The sequence below is a fragment of the Opisthocomus hoazin genome, chromosome 12, assembly GCF_030867145.1.
Source record: "Opisthocomus hoazin isolate bOpiHoa1 chromosome 12, bOpiHoa1.hap1, whole genome shotgun sequence".
NCBI classification, from domain to species: Eukaryota; Metazoa; Chordata; class Aves; order Opisthocomiformes; family Opisthocomidae; genus Opisthocomus; species Opisthocomus hoazin.
This window is the reverse complement of record NC_134425.1, coordinates 7,792,606-7,807,297: the sequence shown is the minus strand read 5'-3', so window position 1 is coordinate 7,807,297 and position 14,692 is coordinate 7,792,606. Positions and strand designations below refer to the sequence as shown.

The 14,692-nt window shown below is 45.9% G+C and overlaps 1 protein-coding gene across 3 annotated transcripts in view; it reads left to right on the top strand.

Annotated features, from left to right (window-relative positions):
* The first annotated feature begins 937 nt into the window (after window positions 1-937).
* Window positions 938-14,692, top strand: part of GAN (gigaxonin) — a 44,601-nt gene continuing 30,846 nt past the window's right edge. For 2 of the 3 annotated variants that reach the window (XR_012765295.1, XM_075433396.1), the window contains exon 1: window positions 938-1,129. Coding sequence is in view for 1 of the 3 variants with exons in the window: in XM_075433396.1 (XP_075289511.1) it covers window positions 963-1,129 (167 nt within the window). In the remaining 2 variants the exon portion in view is untranslated. Of the gene's footprint in view, window positions 1,130-3,409; window positions 3,462-14,692 lie in introns of those variants that run through there. The other variant, XM_075433397.1, reaches the window with a different exon arrangement.

Below are 14,692 nucleotides of genomic sequence, written 5' to 3'. Positions count from 1 at the left end.
TGCTAAATGTGTGGCCTAAAACCTGCAAGCAGCGCTGAAGAACATCTTTTTGCCTGAAAAGGGCACATCTCCAGCTGGCAGGTGTGGAAAGCGGTGCCATCAAAACAGGTCTCACTGCGTTTAATTCTCATTCGAGGGCTACAAAAATGATCCGAGGGCTGGAGCACCTCTCCTATGAGGGCAGGCTGAGAGAGTTGGGCTTGTTCAGCCTGGAGAAGAGAAGGCTGTGGGGAGACCTGATTGCAGCCTTTCAGTACTTAAAGGGAGCCTATAGGAAAGAGGGGGACAATCTTTTTAGTAGAGACAGCAGTGACAGGACGAGGGGTAATGGTTTTAAACTAAAACAGGGTAGGTTTAGGCTGGATATAAGGAAGAAATTCTTTACAATGAGGGTGGTGAAATACTGGAACGGGTTGCCCAGAGAGGTAGTGGAGGCCCCATCCTTGGAAACATTCAAGACCAGGTTGGACAGGGCTCTGAGCAACCTGATCTAGTTAGCGGTGTCCCTGCTCGCTCCGGGGGGTTGGACTAGATGACCTCTAGGGGTCCCTTCCGACCCAAAACTTTCTATGATTCTATGATTCTATGGTTACTTTATCGCTAACGCCCACCATTTTCACCTCCAGTTTACAGACGGGGGGAGAAAATAAATAAACGCTGGGTTCAGTCACATTTTAGCCCGGGGCGGGGGGGGAATCCAGAAGATAATTTCGCAGGCGCCGCAGAATTCGGGGTCCCCGTCCGGCAGGCACCGCGGGCACCGCACGGCCCGGGGAGGGGAGGGGAGACGGGAGCCGGGGCCGCCCCCGCCCCGCCCCGCGGGGGGAGCCGGCGCGCGGGCGGGCGGGACGGGGCGGCGCGCGGTGATGATGTCAGCGGCGGGCGGGCAGCCATGGTGTGAGGGCAGCGGGCGAGGCGGCCGGCCCGGCGCGGCTCGGCTCGGCGCGGCCCGGCCCGGCAGCATGTCGGGGCCGAGCGCCGTGTCGGACCCGCAGCACCCGGCGCGGCTGCTGCGGGCGCTGAGCTCGTTCCGCGAGGAGAGCCGCTTCTGCGACGCGCACCTGGTGCTGGAGGGGGAGGAAATCCCGGTGCAGAAGAACATCCTGGCGGCCGCCAGCCCCTACATCAGGTACGGCCCGGGCGGGACCCGGCCCGCAGCCCGCGGGGAGGGGGCGGCCGCTGCGGGCCGTCGCGGTGACGCAGGGAGCGGGCTCGGCTGCTGGTAAGGGCGAAGGAGTCGGGGGCGGCCGGAGTGGCCCGGCCCGGCCTCCCCGGGGGTGCCCGGCCCGCCCGGAGTTCCGCTGAGGGCCCCGGGGAGAGCAGCGGCTCCCGCCGGTGCCGCCGTGCGCGGGCCTGAGTCGCTCCGGGGGAGCGGGCGCGTTCTCGGCACTGAGCCGCTGCCTTCTTCCAGGGGCGAAAAGGCCGTTTAACCCGGGGGGGGGGGGGGGGGGTGTGGATAAAATAAATAAAACTGCCCCGAGCAGCTCCAGCGGTACCGAGCGCCCGGCGTGACACGGAGCTGTGAGGGTGGCTGGGGGGCGCGGGCAGCCTGCCCGGCTCCCGGCCGGCTCTGCGGGGTGGCCGTGTCGTTCCTGATGTCCCTCGGCGAGACAGGGCTCCGGGCGGTGTGGTGGATTCTGAAGTACCTCAGCTTCTAAATCGAAAAAAAACACGTGCTGGTTTGTCTCCCCGTCTCTTGCTCCCTTGTGCCTGTGCAGTGTCCAGGAACACAGCTCGGAAGCCGCCGGAGGCGTGGAAGCCCGCCGTGCCGGGAGGCCGGCCGCTCTCGGCGCTGGGTGCCAGCAGCGTGTGCGGCCGCAGCTACGCAGCGTTGAGTCGCTGGCAGCGAGCGGGCAGCTGTCCCGGCGCGGCCCTGGTGTCTGAGGTGGTCTGGCAGGCAGTTCGCCCTGCGCTGGGTTTCCAGCGGCGCCCGCGTCGTGACAGGTCCTGCTGCAGCCATCGACGGCAGTTCAGACCTCTCCATCGCGCTCTGCGGTGACGAGTCCGATGACATCAAGTAGAAAGAATATACCCGCCATGAGGCTTTTAGAGCGCATATCTGCATGTCGGAGAGCGTAAATGAAACGTACAGGCGGTTAATTCCAAAGGGTTTTTATTTTTAAGGCCTGTCATTGGCAGGTAATAAAGACATTAATGTTGTCTTAGTCTGTAAAGTAGGGGCAGACCTTTTGGTATCACTTAAAGGCAAGATTATCGTAAGTCTGTAGCAGGCTTTTTTGTAGCGGGTGGGCATTCCTTCCAGTTGTAGCTTCCCATGAAGTTGTCACAAAATCTGTGTGTTTGTGCTGGGTTGGGATGGGGGGTCTGTATGCTACTGTCCAGAAAAATGCGACCTCCTTCAGTGTCACATTATCATCTGCTTTTAGGCAATATGGTATTTTGGGTGGCCATTGTAGTGCAGCTTTGACATTCTCCAGTACAAAAATAAACCAGAAATAAATAGAATATGAAGCTGATGATTAACTTTTAAATGGCTGCTGATCGTGGACAGACTTGAGGAAACAGTTCTCTGCACCGGCTGGGCTAACAGAGCCGAGATATAAAACAAAATAAATTTAACGGAGAAGGAAGATCAGCAAGAATTTGCAAAAAAGGCACCGTGGAGCCTGTGTACTACTAAGAATTTTTTCACTGCTTGTCTTGAGAAGCAGTTTTGGGAGGCTGTGGCGAAAGACAAATCAAAGATGTGAGAGTGAAATGAGCCATTGATCCAATGCTCTTCCAAAAGCCTGAATGCTTTTTAGGTTGTTGGTCATCATATTTTAGATGATGGTATGCCATATCTGAAATTAAGTTTCAAAAGGGTTGCTGTAGGTGGAAAGAGGTCATATTCTTGGAAGAACTGCTTTTCTACTGTAACAGCAAGATGAGTTTACAGGAAATGTGTAATTTTTTTACTGCTTAGTTAAAAAATATTGTAAATTATTCTGTGGAGAAGTACCTTCCCACAGAGTTTCATCTTTAAGTATTGCATTTTGTCGATCTCTGTGAAGTGTACTGGGGAAACATGAGTTAAGCATGTGTGAGGAGTAAGACTGCCAGACATAATTGCATTAGCAACAAAACTTGTAGTCATTAGAGTTGTGGGGGTTTTTAAACTCAAAATTGTTCAGGTTCAAATCCCATGAAGGAACTCATTAACTATGTGTGAAAGTAGGTTACATGCATTAATATATAAATATAAATAAGTTCTTTGGTTGTTGATTTTTTTTTTTTTTTTAATTTTTTTTAAACTTAGTCATCTTTTCTCCTCGGGCTTGCAAGATGTAAAGAACCAAAAATACATGTAGCTGGTTCTTGTATGGCACGTTAAGAAACACATTTGCATCCCTTCCCTTTGCAGAGCCTGATTTTTACCTGCTGCCTGTCTCTTCTCTTTTTATCACTCCAGGATCTCTCTCTTAGTCCAGCTGCGCTTCACGTTGAGTAGAATTGGTCAGGTAGGTTGCCAATGTTGGACCATTATGTTGCTAGCCAAAAACAATGTTTCAGTGGCTCTTTTGGGGGATAAAATTAATCTCCAGCCTGTACCTAGTCTATGCAAGTCTTGTTTATTTTCAGTGTTGGTTTTTCAAATAAAATGATGGGTTTAGGTTTCTATATGAAGAGTTACTGCAGGAGGCTCAAGAACTTTATGTCCTTGTATATTAAGGGTAGGTGATTCCAAAGCATGCTCTGGTACCAGAGGCTGTTAGTCTCCAATTGTCAGCTGATTTGGGTCGCTCTTATTTGAAAAATTCTATTGTAAAGCTCAGGAAAATCCATTAACTAATTTCAGAAGTAAAACTTGGAAGAAAAATGAGTGAATATGTTAAACTTATACTCAGCAGTGAGGCAGTGGAAGTATGAGTTGGCATAGTGTTTTCTGTGTATCTGGCTTTGTCGTTACGTATTGTGGCTGTGGGCAAGTCAGTGGGCGAGTTCAGAAGCTGCGTAGGGTTTGCCCGAGTGCTGAGTTTAGGGTGTGAGTAGGAAAATAAGTCGGCATGGACTTTCTGAGGGGGTGGTTGGGTGTGAGCAGAGTCTGTGTGTGCTGAAGGATTTGTGCAGCCACAGAGAGAGGAGTGTTACCTGTTTTTGAGTTTTGCATGGAAGCTGTTTGGCTGACTGGTTATGAGTAGGGCACTTGTAAATTACAGTGGTGTGGCTTCCCTCTGGTTATTTGGCAACTGGATTATCCATGCAGCACAAAAATGGCAGCTTCAGCGGGGAGAGGTCGAAAGACATGAAGGGGACGCAGAAACACATGGAAGCGTGACTGGTGTCACAGGCCCCCTCTGCTTTTCTTGTCCATAGGCTAGCTTCTGCAAGTACAGAAAACAAATAGACGTCTGTTTCATGAATAGATGTGAGACCAGTAAGACACTTAATTTTTGTGGTAGTTTGATTCTTGACATCTTGCCTCAGCTGCTTAATGCCAAGTTGCTTGTAGCTCTCCAAGGGCAGTGAGGTCTGGGGAGGTTGTGTGAATTCTTACGGAATTGCCTTATATGTACAGGTTTATCGAATCGCTCTGTGTGTCCCTGGAGCAAATCCTGTCATTTACAAAGCACAGAAGTCTTCCTGCCTATCTCTAACATCTTGTGGTATGTTCCTGAGCCTGAGAAAAGGAGGATTCCTGAGGAAGACGCTGCCATAGGACAAAGTGTGGTTTGGCTCAAAGTGATGTTGCTGTGCCTCCCAGAGAAGTTCGATTCGGGCCAGGGTAGCTCTTCATTTTCGCTTCTGTAACAGATCAGCCAGAAGCCTGCACTTTTTTTTTTTTTGGTGCTTTTTGTCCTGGCAGTTGCACTAATGTATATACAGTTCTATTGCCCTGGTTTGATTTATTTGGGTTGTGAGCCTAGTGTAAATTAGGGTGGCAGAAGAGTGCTTTTACCAGAATAAACCGTGTTTGCACTGGTAAGTTTGGCATAAGTTCTAGCATACGTCTGCGAACCTTTTATAGGATAGGTCTGGTCCAAGTATTCCTGGTATCCTCGACAGGAGCAGCAGATGTTCTCATCCGCACAGATCTGTCACTGTCTGGCGTGAGTCGTTCCTGGCCAGCTGAAACTTGCAGCTCCTAATATTTTGCTGGCTTGCTGTCTGCTTGCCTCTATCGCAGGGAGCGTGTGGGAACTACCTTAACAACCAGGATGTTTAAGCTCGAATTCTTAGATGAGCGTAATGTTGTTATGCAGGGATTGTGCTGCTCTGTTAGAAATTAAATGAAGGTGTTTTTGTTATCTCGGCAAGCTTTGTATTTGGTTTTCATGCATCTGTGTGAACAGATTAGATTGGTGTAAGTATTCTATGCTGTTCTCCAAGGCTTTTGAAACTTGGTTATGGACCAGTAACCATATTTTCATCTTTTTCCAGATAAGCCTAATACAGCTAAACAAAAATAAAAATGCAAAATTAAGTTCACATTATTTTCCATTTACTTGTGAATAGCTGTGCTTCTTTCACGGCATCATTGTTTTTGGTCAGAAATAGCCTGGCAGCCTTTGCATCTTCTTGCTTGTGCTGTCCAACCTTCTGACATCCCTAAAACATTGCAGACCTGGTGGGACCCTTGCACAGCCGCAAAACCGTAACCTCTCTGCCAGTGCCGAGAGACTTCCATGGAGATGTGGGGGGACGTGTCCCCCGTCGCTGAGCTCCTGTCCTGTCCTCTGTGTGCCGGCGGTTGGAGCGTTTTGGGCTGTGGTGAAGCCGTGAGAAGGCAGTCTGCCGAGACCTCGTCCGCATGTGGCTGTGAGCATTGCTGGGTGCTGGTGGGCAGGGTGGGACGGGACGCCCGGGCTGCAGCGCACTGAAGAGGTGCGACTTGTCAGCTTTTGTTACACTTGTTAGACAGTAAATATTGTAGGGCAAGGCAAGGTAGAAGCCACCGTGTGCCGGTAGCTTCTGCTGCTTATTTTCTGACACTCAGTTGGTTTTTATTGGCATTTACAGAGAACTTTTATAGTGTTTTACGGTTTTGTTGTGGTTTTTTTTCCTATTGGGGGCTAGTACTATAGTCACAAATACAAACCACTGCTGAAGCTGGGAGGTACTGGGTTGCCAGAACCCTGTGCTCTCAAGTTCTGGTCTAGCCAAGTTGCTCTGCGCTCGTGCCAGGTCTTGTTCCCTCTTTGCTGGGCGTGCGAGGCAGCATTGTGGTAACTGCTCTATCAAGGAGGGATCTAAAGCCATGTCGTCTTCAAGGTGTCTTGGGAGAAGCTTGTTTCTGGCAGTCTCCTGGGAGCTTTACAGGCTGCCCTGGCAGTAGGAAGTTGGGAACAAATCAGGCCAGAATTTCCTTCCAGACTTTTAAAGCTGTTTTTTGAATTTGGCATAGTTTTGGTTTGGTTATTTTTTTGTTTTTTTTTTTTTTTTTAATGAAACTAAAATGTCACCTGTAATGTTTTAGTATAACTGAGTTGTAAACTCTCTGTAACTTTGAGAAGCAATAAATCAAAGTAGTTGCCTTGTCCAGAAACTCTCTACGTGGCGTAACTCAGGGGAAGTGCCTAAATGTATGTTGTTTGGATAAAGAGTTGAGGGGCAACAGTGATAAAGGTATGTTAAAAGCTTATGGTTTAAAAAGGGGTTTAAAAATCACTATACCAGGCTTGAATGGGGAGTTGTTCGTTATATTCCTGCTCCAACAAGCCCCTAAAGATGGCCCGAAGGGAGGAAGAAATAAGGCTCTTGCCCAGCTCAAAATAGTAAGAAATCACAGTGGGGCCGCTCCTACACGTCGGGCAAAGGGAGAACTGGAAATTAGAGCATCTTGTTTACGCAGGAGAACTGGAGTTGAAATTTCCTGGCCTTTCTTTGTATCTGAAGACGCGCAGTTCATCTGCCTGCCTGATGCAAGAGGCGAGCTGGGGTGGAGGGAGGTGTGGCAGGATGGAGCTGCTTGGGATATCTGGGTAAGTTACACTCTGGAGGTTGCCTTTACATCGGCATTAATTGCCTTGTTTGGCAAAGCTGTTGTTATGAACTTTTTTTATCAGTAACTTTACTTACATGCCTTAAAATGTGTTTTGTGGCTGGAGCAGAGTTGTTGTGAAGGTGCTCGTGTGTCTGGAGAAAGATCTGGGAGTTGATGAGTCTGGACTTCTTAATTTGGGTGTGTTTTTTTTTTTTTTTCCTTTGAGTCTGTTCTGTTTGCATTGGTCTGGGCTGCATTTACAAAAGGAGCTTCCTCCTGGTGTGGACTGACGAACATGAAAAGTTAACTTATGGTTTTGAAGAATTTGTTTCTTCACACTCTGTTCAGACCTCTTATTTCATGTATTGTATAAATCTTGTTCTCTGTCCTGGTACTGAGTACCACTGTGGTGTTACCTATATGTAGCAGAGTCTCTGGTCTGCTGTTTGCCTCCTGTATTATATCTATGCCACTGCTTAATATATCCAAGAAAACAAACAAAAAAAATCACTGTTGTGGACAGCTCTGAAATTGCTTGTTGCCTGTCAAGGAAGTACGTTGGTAATACCACGTAGTTAGTGGCTGGTTTATGTCCTCGAGCACGCCGGTTTACATCTCCCAAACGACTTTAAGCTGCCTCGCACAGCTCTTGTTGTTTATGGACACGGTCAGTACTCTGAATTGCAGACTCTTGGCTCTTCCTTCTTCTGCTGGTGAAATCCGCGCTCCTCGTGCCTTTTTGCTCTTGGCTGTGCCATTGCTTTCTGTGATAGTCTTGCAGATCTCTGTTGTCCAGCTCCCAGCGTGTTCAGAGTTGTGGTGCCTTCCTCGGTTGGATTCCCAGAGAAACACAGTGCTTGTCACGCCTTCCAGCTGTCCCGCGATACCACTCGGGCACTTGTAATTTTGTCCATTGGACTTCATACTTACTGGCGATTTTGAAAATGTTTCTTGGACTCTGCTGCTTATTTCTCCCTTGTGCTATTAGGAGAAGTGAGGTATAAAAACCTGATTAAACCAAGTTCTCTCAGCAGGTTCATAGGTGTTTTATAAATGTGATTTTAAGAAGTCACAGGAATTATTTGATTATTAGGGGCACACTACACAGCACAGCATTTCATAATATGTTTAACAGCATGGGTATGGTACTGTACTTGTTCCTTCTAAAAGAGCATTTTTAACAAGCCTAAAAGCAGAGTTAGTTTGAAAGAAGACGTATTTTCAAGTAAGATACAGTCCATTTCTTGGTTTAAAACTGTATTCCAGAAATGTCTTCCTTGCTTTTCCGAGGAAGTCATAGTCCCAACTTGCTACCCAATAGGTGTAACACTGCTGTTCAGTAGAAAGCTAAGTTTGCAACTGATGTGGACTGGAAGTCTCATAAATTATCCGTTTAGCGAGTGAACTTGAGTGTCATGTGTAGCACAGAAACAGCATAAATGTGATGCAGATTGAGTTACTTAGGGAGGCGCTTTGAGTGTTCCATGTGAGCTGACCTGCTGCCCGTAGAGGAACAGGGATTAGATATTTTTTCCCCATCTTTTCAAACAAAGAATGAAAAAAACCCAAACCTACCTCTCTACATCCAGTGGCAGGTACTTCTGATATGGGAAGGTACATGAGATCTGTGCTTCGGGCGAGAAGAGCTGACCAGCCGACCGCTGCACCAGGTCTGCTGGGCTGTACGCACGGACGAGGCCGAGCTCCGCTTCGGGCGAGGCGCACGGCACGAACCCGCGGTGCCCAGCAGCCAGCTCATCTGCTGTCCTTGCGATTGACTGGTTTGTAAGCTCAGCTGGTACAGCCAGTTGTTTGTTTTCCAAGCTGGCTAAAATAAATTCAAAGTAAAATGAAGTGGCAGGTCCTTACTGCTGCTGAGAAGCTTCACGAGTCCATTCTTGGGGACTGTGTTTGTCACGTGTGTGTTCTGTCTACGTAGTGCTAACCCGCGTGTTTAGGCAAGACGTGCTGGTTGAGGGTAGATTTCCAGCTTAGATTACAATCTAGTTTTGGATGAGCTCAGTGTAGTCAGAGTAACTTCAGATTTGCAGGGTAAACAAGCTCTTCATTGAGAGAAGCCCATGAGCCCTGTACGTATCCCCTGTGCTGCTGCTGAAGGAACTGCTTTGTTCTTCCTCGTGGGGGGGGGAGAAAGCCTGACATTCTTGCCTGACTTTAACTTTCAAACAGATGAAAAAAATGAAGTTATTCCTGGTTGTTATTTCTTGTAAACCAAGCAAATCAACTTCTGCAGGTTTTTGTGCTGAGCTGTTAGGTGGACTACTTTGCCTTTAGACCTGAAGTTGCAGTTACAGATAATCTTAAGAAGCGAGGCATGCGAGAGGCATAGCCAAAATCCTCTGAGAGCTGGCACCCTTCGCAGGGTGTGGTGAAGACTGTCTTTTATGTGTGCTGCTAAAGGCCAGGGTGTGACCTCAAAGAAAACCTTCTGATTTGGTTGTAAAATACCTTTCTGGAGGACAGCAGTGGGTGGAGTGAACTGCTGCATCATGATTTTTGTCTGACCCGTTTAATAACGTGATTATTAAGGTTTTCTGCACGCAGAAGGACCAACCTTCATGTGAGAAAATGTTGCAGGGAGAAAGGCAGACAAATGAAAAAACTTCACTATTAAACTGGTCAATCCTAAGTAGAACTTAATTAAATCTAACGTGGAAAGCTTGTACTTGAAAGACTCAGATGTACATAAGGAAACCCAGATCATCAGGATGTTAAATTGACCTTATGTTTGCATCAAAAGCAGAATTTTTAAGTTTTCTCCTTACTGATGCAAGATCTCAAAAGAATCGCTTGTCGTTTTTGGGGACTGAGTCATCCTTGTGAGCGTGTTTTAGGTTTGGTGCATGTCTTTGCTGGAAATGTTTGTTGGAGGTATAGCTTGATTTTAAAATGCTGATGCTCTCTGGAGGCCAAAACACTGGTGCAGATGAAGGATGTATCATCAAACCCCAGTTTTATTACGCTTTGGTTTGGAAGGATGGCTTTGTTACTCTAATACTAAGGTTCGCTAGTGTGGCAATATTGGCAAAGCTTGTGTAGACTAGCCCTTACGGTTAATCTGGAGCAAAATCATTAATTTGGGAAGACAGCTCCTTTCAAGAAGACAAGCGTTTCCCTGGTGTCTCCTGCAGTTTGGCTCCCGACACCCTGCTGCAGCTGTGTAAGTAGGTCAGCGAACTGCGTTTGCAGTGCAATGACGGAGAGCAGGTAAAAGTTCTGTGTTGCAAAGCATCAAAACCAAAGCGTCTGTCTTTGTTTCCCAGATTTTTCAGTTGTTGTTCACTGTAAATATGGTAGACCTGCTTGAGGTGGATGTGGTCTAGAGTGTTCCCGTTTATGAAGGCACAGGCTTTGCGTGCAGATGTTTTCTGTACCTGCTTAGGTATCAATATACCAATGCTGTAAGGATTAAAGCATTCCAAGAGTTAGACTGTTTTTTTGTCTATGTAACTTAGGTCAGTATTGTAGAAATGCATGTTACCTTTTCAGAACAAGTTAACAAATAAGGCAGAGGATTTTAAGATAAAAATATTCCCACAGAATTATGCCTGACTTGGGAAAGCAAGCTTTATTGTTGGTGGCGGAATTCTTTGTTATTATTTTTGTTTCGTTTGTTTTTGTTTGGTTGGGGTTTTAAAAAATTATTATTCCCCCTACTGTGAAATGTAGGACAAACAAGTTTTCAGACACATGGGCCCTTGCTCAGTGTGCTTCACCTGCATCTTAACTGTCCCACACCAGTACTGTCACTGAGGCTTGGTGTCAAGGTTGGAAGTAGGACTACATGATTTTGTCTTGCTCTTTTAAAATGAGAGGCGAGTTGGAAGGTCCATCTTAATTTTAACAAGAACTGTGGGCAGTCTTAAATTTATCTGTTGGTTTGGGCATTTGTTTTGTTTGGTGTTTTTTTTAATTATTTGAATCTATTTTATGCCATTAGATGTGAATTGCGACTCCTAGCAATATCAAGATTTGTTCTTAAGTCTCTGTCTTCATTTTAATGATTTATCTTGCTTATATTGTTACTTACCTATACAGAAGAAGTATTGGATTTTTTTCCTCATTCTGCTGTACGTAGTGTCATTGGAGATGACTCAAAAGGATTATATTCCTTAAGTGATGTGGAAGAGCAGATTCTAAATTTGTCACACAGGCACACAACATCAAAACACAACATAAACCCAGTTGTTCTTATATCACTTGCCCAAGGCGTGGTATGTGCCATGCAGTTTTCCTGACCAGGTATAAGTAGTTGGGGTGAATGTTCTGCATTTATAGAACACTGTTTATGTTACTGGAAGCAATTTCAACTTACAGTGAGAATCTTCATTTAAAAAATGGAAAACTTCCTTTTCACAGGTGTATGGAGTCAAGCTGCTCAAAATTAAATTACTTAAGAAAATGGGATGAAGAAGTTGCCTTGGTTTGTTTTGCCCAGCTCTGTGTGCATCTCCAGCTGTGCCCTGCTCCCGGCTAATGGGTTTTCTGGGTGGCTGTGGGGCCAGCTAAATCTTGGATGTTCTGGTCGTTCATCGGAATTAAGGAAGACTGAGGCAGCCTTTTTTGCTGTGGTTTGGCAGCTTAGAGTGCTTTTAAAGTAATTAGAAATGCTGTCCGGTGTAGGAAGCTTTAACATGTGTATGTTAGCAGCAGCTGTGCTGCAGCTGGGCGCATCTCTGCACCTTGGATGCCAGTTGCCACGTCCAGCTTTCTGCCGCACAAATCGTAGGCTGAATAAATCGCCCTGGGGAAGAGCTTGGTGGAAAGAAAACATCCTCCTTCCTGGGGTACTGACAGGTTGGAAAACCTCTCCTTAAGCATAACCAGAAACTTTTTTTCTAAAGTGGAACTTGGTAGAGGACCCGGGTTAAATGTTTCACAATGTGCTGACCGCTCTGTCTTTCTGAACTGGGAGCAAACGTGTTTTGAAACTTTCTCGTTCTGTCTGTTGTGTGTGTTACAGCGAGGTGTTACTGCCTGGGCTGCAGGTTGCTGGTGAGTTGTGGGTGCAGGTACCAGCTGATGCTGGGTGATGCAAGAGGAGGCATGGCTCCTCGCCCTCCGCTTATCTGCCTCCTACTTCTTTGTCCTCCTGCAGCTTTCTTTCCACATTAGACTTGCAGTTTCCTATAGGAAACTTTTCCAGCCCCAAACCTGGATATAATGTGTCTTTGCATGATCCTTTCCTCCTCTCTTCCCAACAGCCAGTAGCTGATCCGCAGTACTTGAATGACAAGAAGTACCTCCAGCTGCTGTTTGGGAACGGTTCTCATGTCATAGCTCCGAGGTCTTTGTAGCAAAGTAAATAAGCTGCTAGTTTATTAACTGAAAAATTAGTTGTGGGACAGATGGATAACCAGTGCTTCTCAGGACAGATGACAGGAACAAGGCTTAGTCTGAACTGGGATGCATTTGCATGAGGTGAATATTTGCCCCCATATGAGTATCTGTGACTTTGAGAGCAATCAATTTGTTCTCAAGGTTGTTTTTCTGCTTTGAGTTTATGTTGTGGGCTTGCATCAGTGGTTGGTTTGTTTCTTTTTAGGCATCAACAGTTGTTAACCTGAAAAAGTACACAGTAATTAGAACATCTAGCCTGATAAGACCCAAAAACTCTGAACAACACTTGCTTGTTACTAGGAGGCGTCAGTGTAAAGTCCATGCAAGAGGTGATTTAGCTTGGGCGTGTACAGGTGATGCGAAGATGAAAGTGCGTGATAAGCAGTACTAGTCCTTTCCCTAATCTCTCCATTAGTGCTGGCATGCAACGTGTTTATTGCATGCCTTGTGTCTGTTTTAAGCCCCACAGAGTGCTGGACCGCTCAGGTTCTGCATAGATACCACTGTGTATTTGACCATGCCAGCTACTCGTACATACCCGATACGTGTGAAGTACAGATGCCATCTGACTGTCTTTCTCTTCTGGTGAAGGAAGCCAGATGCTGCAAGCCTTGATACAGTTCATGTTAAATTAAACTCCACAGTTTCATCCCAGGAAACAAGCTGTAGCTTTCATTACAAACCAAGAAACCCCGAACTCGAGCGTAGTCGGTGTAAGTAAAATGAAGGTAGTTTGGATAGGCTTGAAAACGTGTGTAAAGAAGCCTTGATACTGGCTTAGAGTTGAAAACGCACGTTACTCTGTGTGTATATGCTCTCATTCATTTGGAGGTGTAGGCACGAGAAATGCACGTTCCAGGTGGGCGAGGATGGCGCGAGTGGAGATGCCCGTTGCACGGGATCGCTGGAGCTGTGTGCTCGGTTGAGAAGTTTTCAGGTGAGAAGCTGTGAATCAGTGTCTGCTGTTGCAGCACGCGCTGTGTTGGAAGTCACATACGCGGTGTAGAGAGCAGGCTTAATTCTTCTAATCTTCCAAGTGTTAGGAAACAATTTCCTAATCCATACTGTATTGTTGCTTTTGTTTGTGTTATAGCTTGTGCTAGGTGCTGTACAAACACAGAGTGAAGCAGCTTGGCTTCAGACCTCGTGCCGTGTACATCCGAGTCGCGTTACGTCCCGGAGTGCTCTGCTCGCTGGCCATGGCTCTCTTGCAGCGTAGAAAACCAATGGGAAAACAAGATCACAAATGTGGTTAATGTCAGGGCTAAAATTACCATTCTTATTCACCCTTCAAAGTAGTTCCTCATAGATTAGGATTTTATTTGATGTGAGTTATATCTTATTTTGTGAGAAACTAATTTATTCTGATATGAGTAAATGAAGCAGAATCTGCCCTTAGCTAAGTCCCGTTTATCTGTTTACTTAGTATGAGTGCGAATAGTGGAAGACAGACTGCACACTTTCAGCTTAGTAAAGCCACAGCCTTTCACATTAAGAAACTAATTCTGTCTAGACATATATTCAAATTAACATAGAAATGTTTTTAAAGACTTCTATTTCAATGTGCTGTGATACAGATATCTATCTATACACACGCAGAGAGGCAACGAAACAAGTTTTCCAGTCTTTATATAATGTGTTCTTGGTTGCCTGAAGCATGGAAGAAAGATGTTCAAAACCTTATTTTGTTAGATATCGTGGCTGATTTTGGTAGACTGGGAGACACTGCTCCCTTTTGAACACTTGAAGTTGTCTTTCCTGGAATAAGTGTTTGTACTAACAGATGACAGAAAGCAAAGCTAGCTGCTCTATAGTTGTTGTCATTATTATTATTTTCTCATCTTTTTCTCCCAGTCCCCCTCCATTCTATTCAAAGGCACATGAGATTGTTCCTGGTATTTTTAAAGAAATTGCTCATACATGACGCGTCCGCTGATGCAGATGAGTGTTTAAAGCTCGGCTGAGCAGCACATGGGCTGTTCCCTGCAACTGTGAGTGCACAGTGCGGTTACAGCATAGCATGAGGCTGATAATGTCATAAACTACACAAATAGGTAATACAGTCCAAATATTTGTGCTGACAGTGTATATTCTGATCACATCTTCTTGCTGTAATTATTTTTTTCTTGATAAAGTGTTTTTTGTTTTGTTTTGGATTTTTCTTGTGTTTCATCCGTCAGCAGAGCTGCTGTTCTGTTTGAGATTCCAAGTGAAGTTTTTGAGCGCCTGTGAAGAAGTTGGGGAAAAAATTTGGCTCTTGGATGCTGTGGGTAGTTTGCAAGGCTAGCATTTGTTCAGAAATGTGATCAGCAATATTAGAGATCATACATGCCTTTTCATGCCAATTCAAGAGCCACCATTTTCAAACCCTATTTGTAAGGTGTTAACATCTCTGTTATAGCTCAA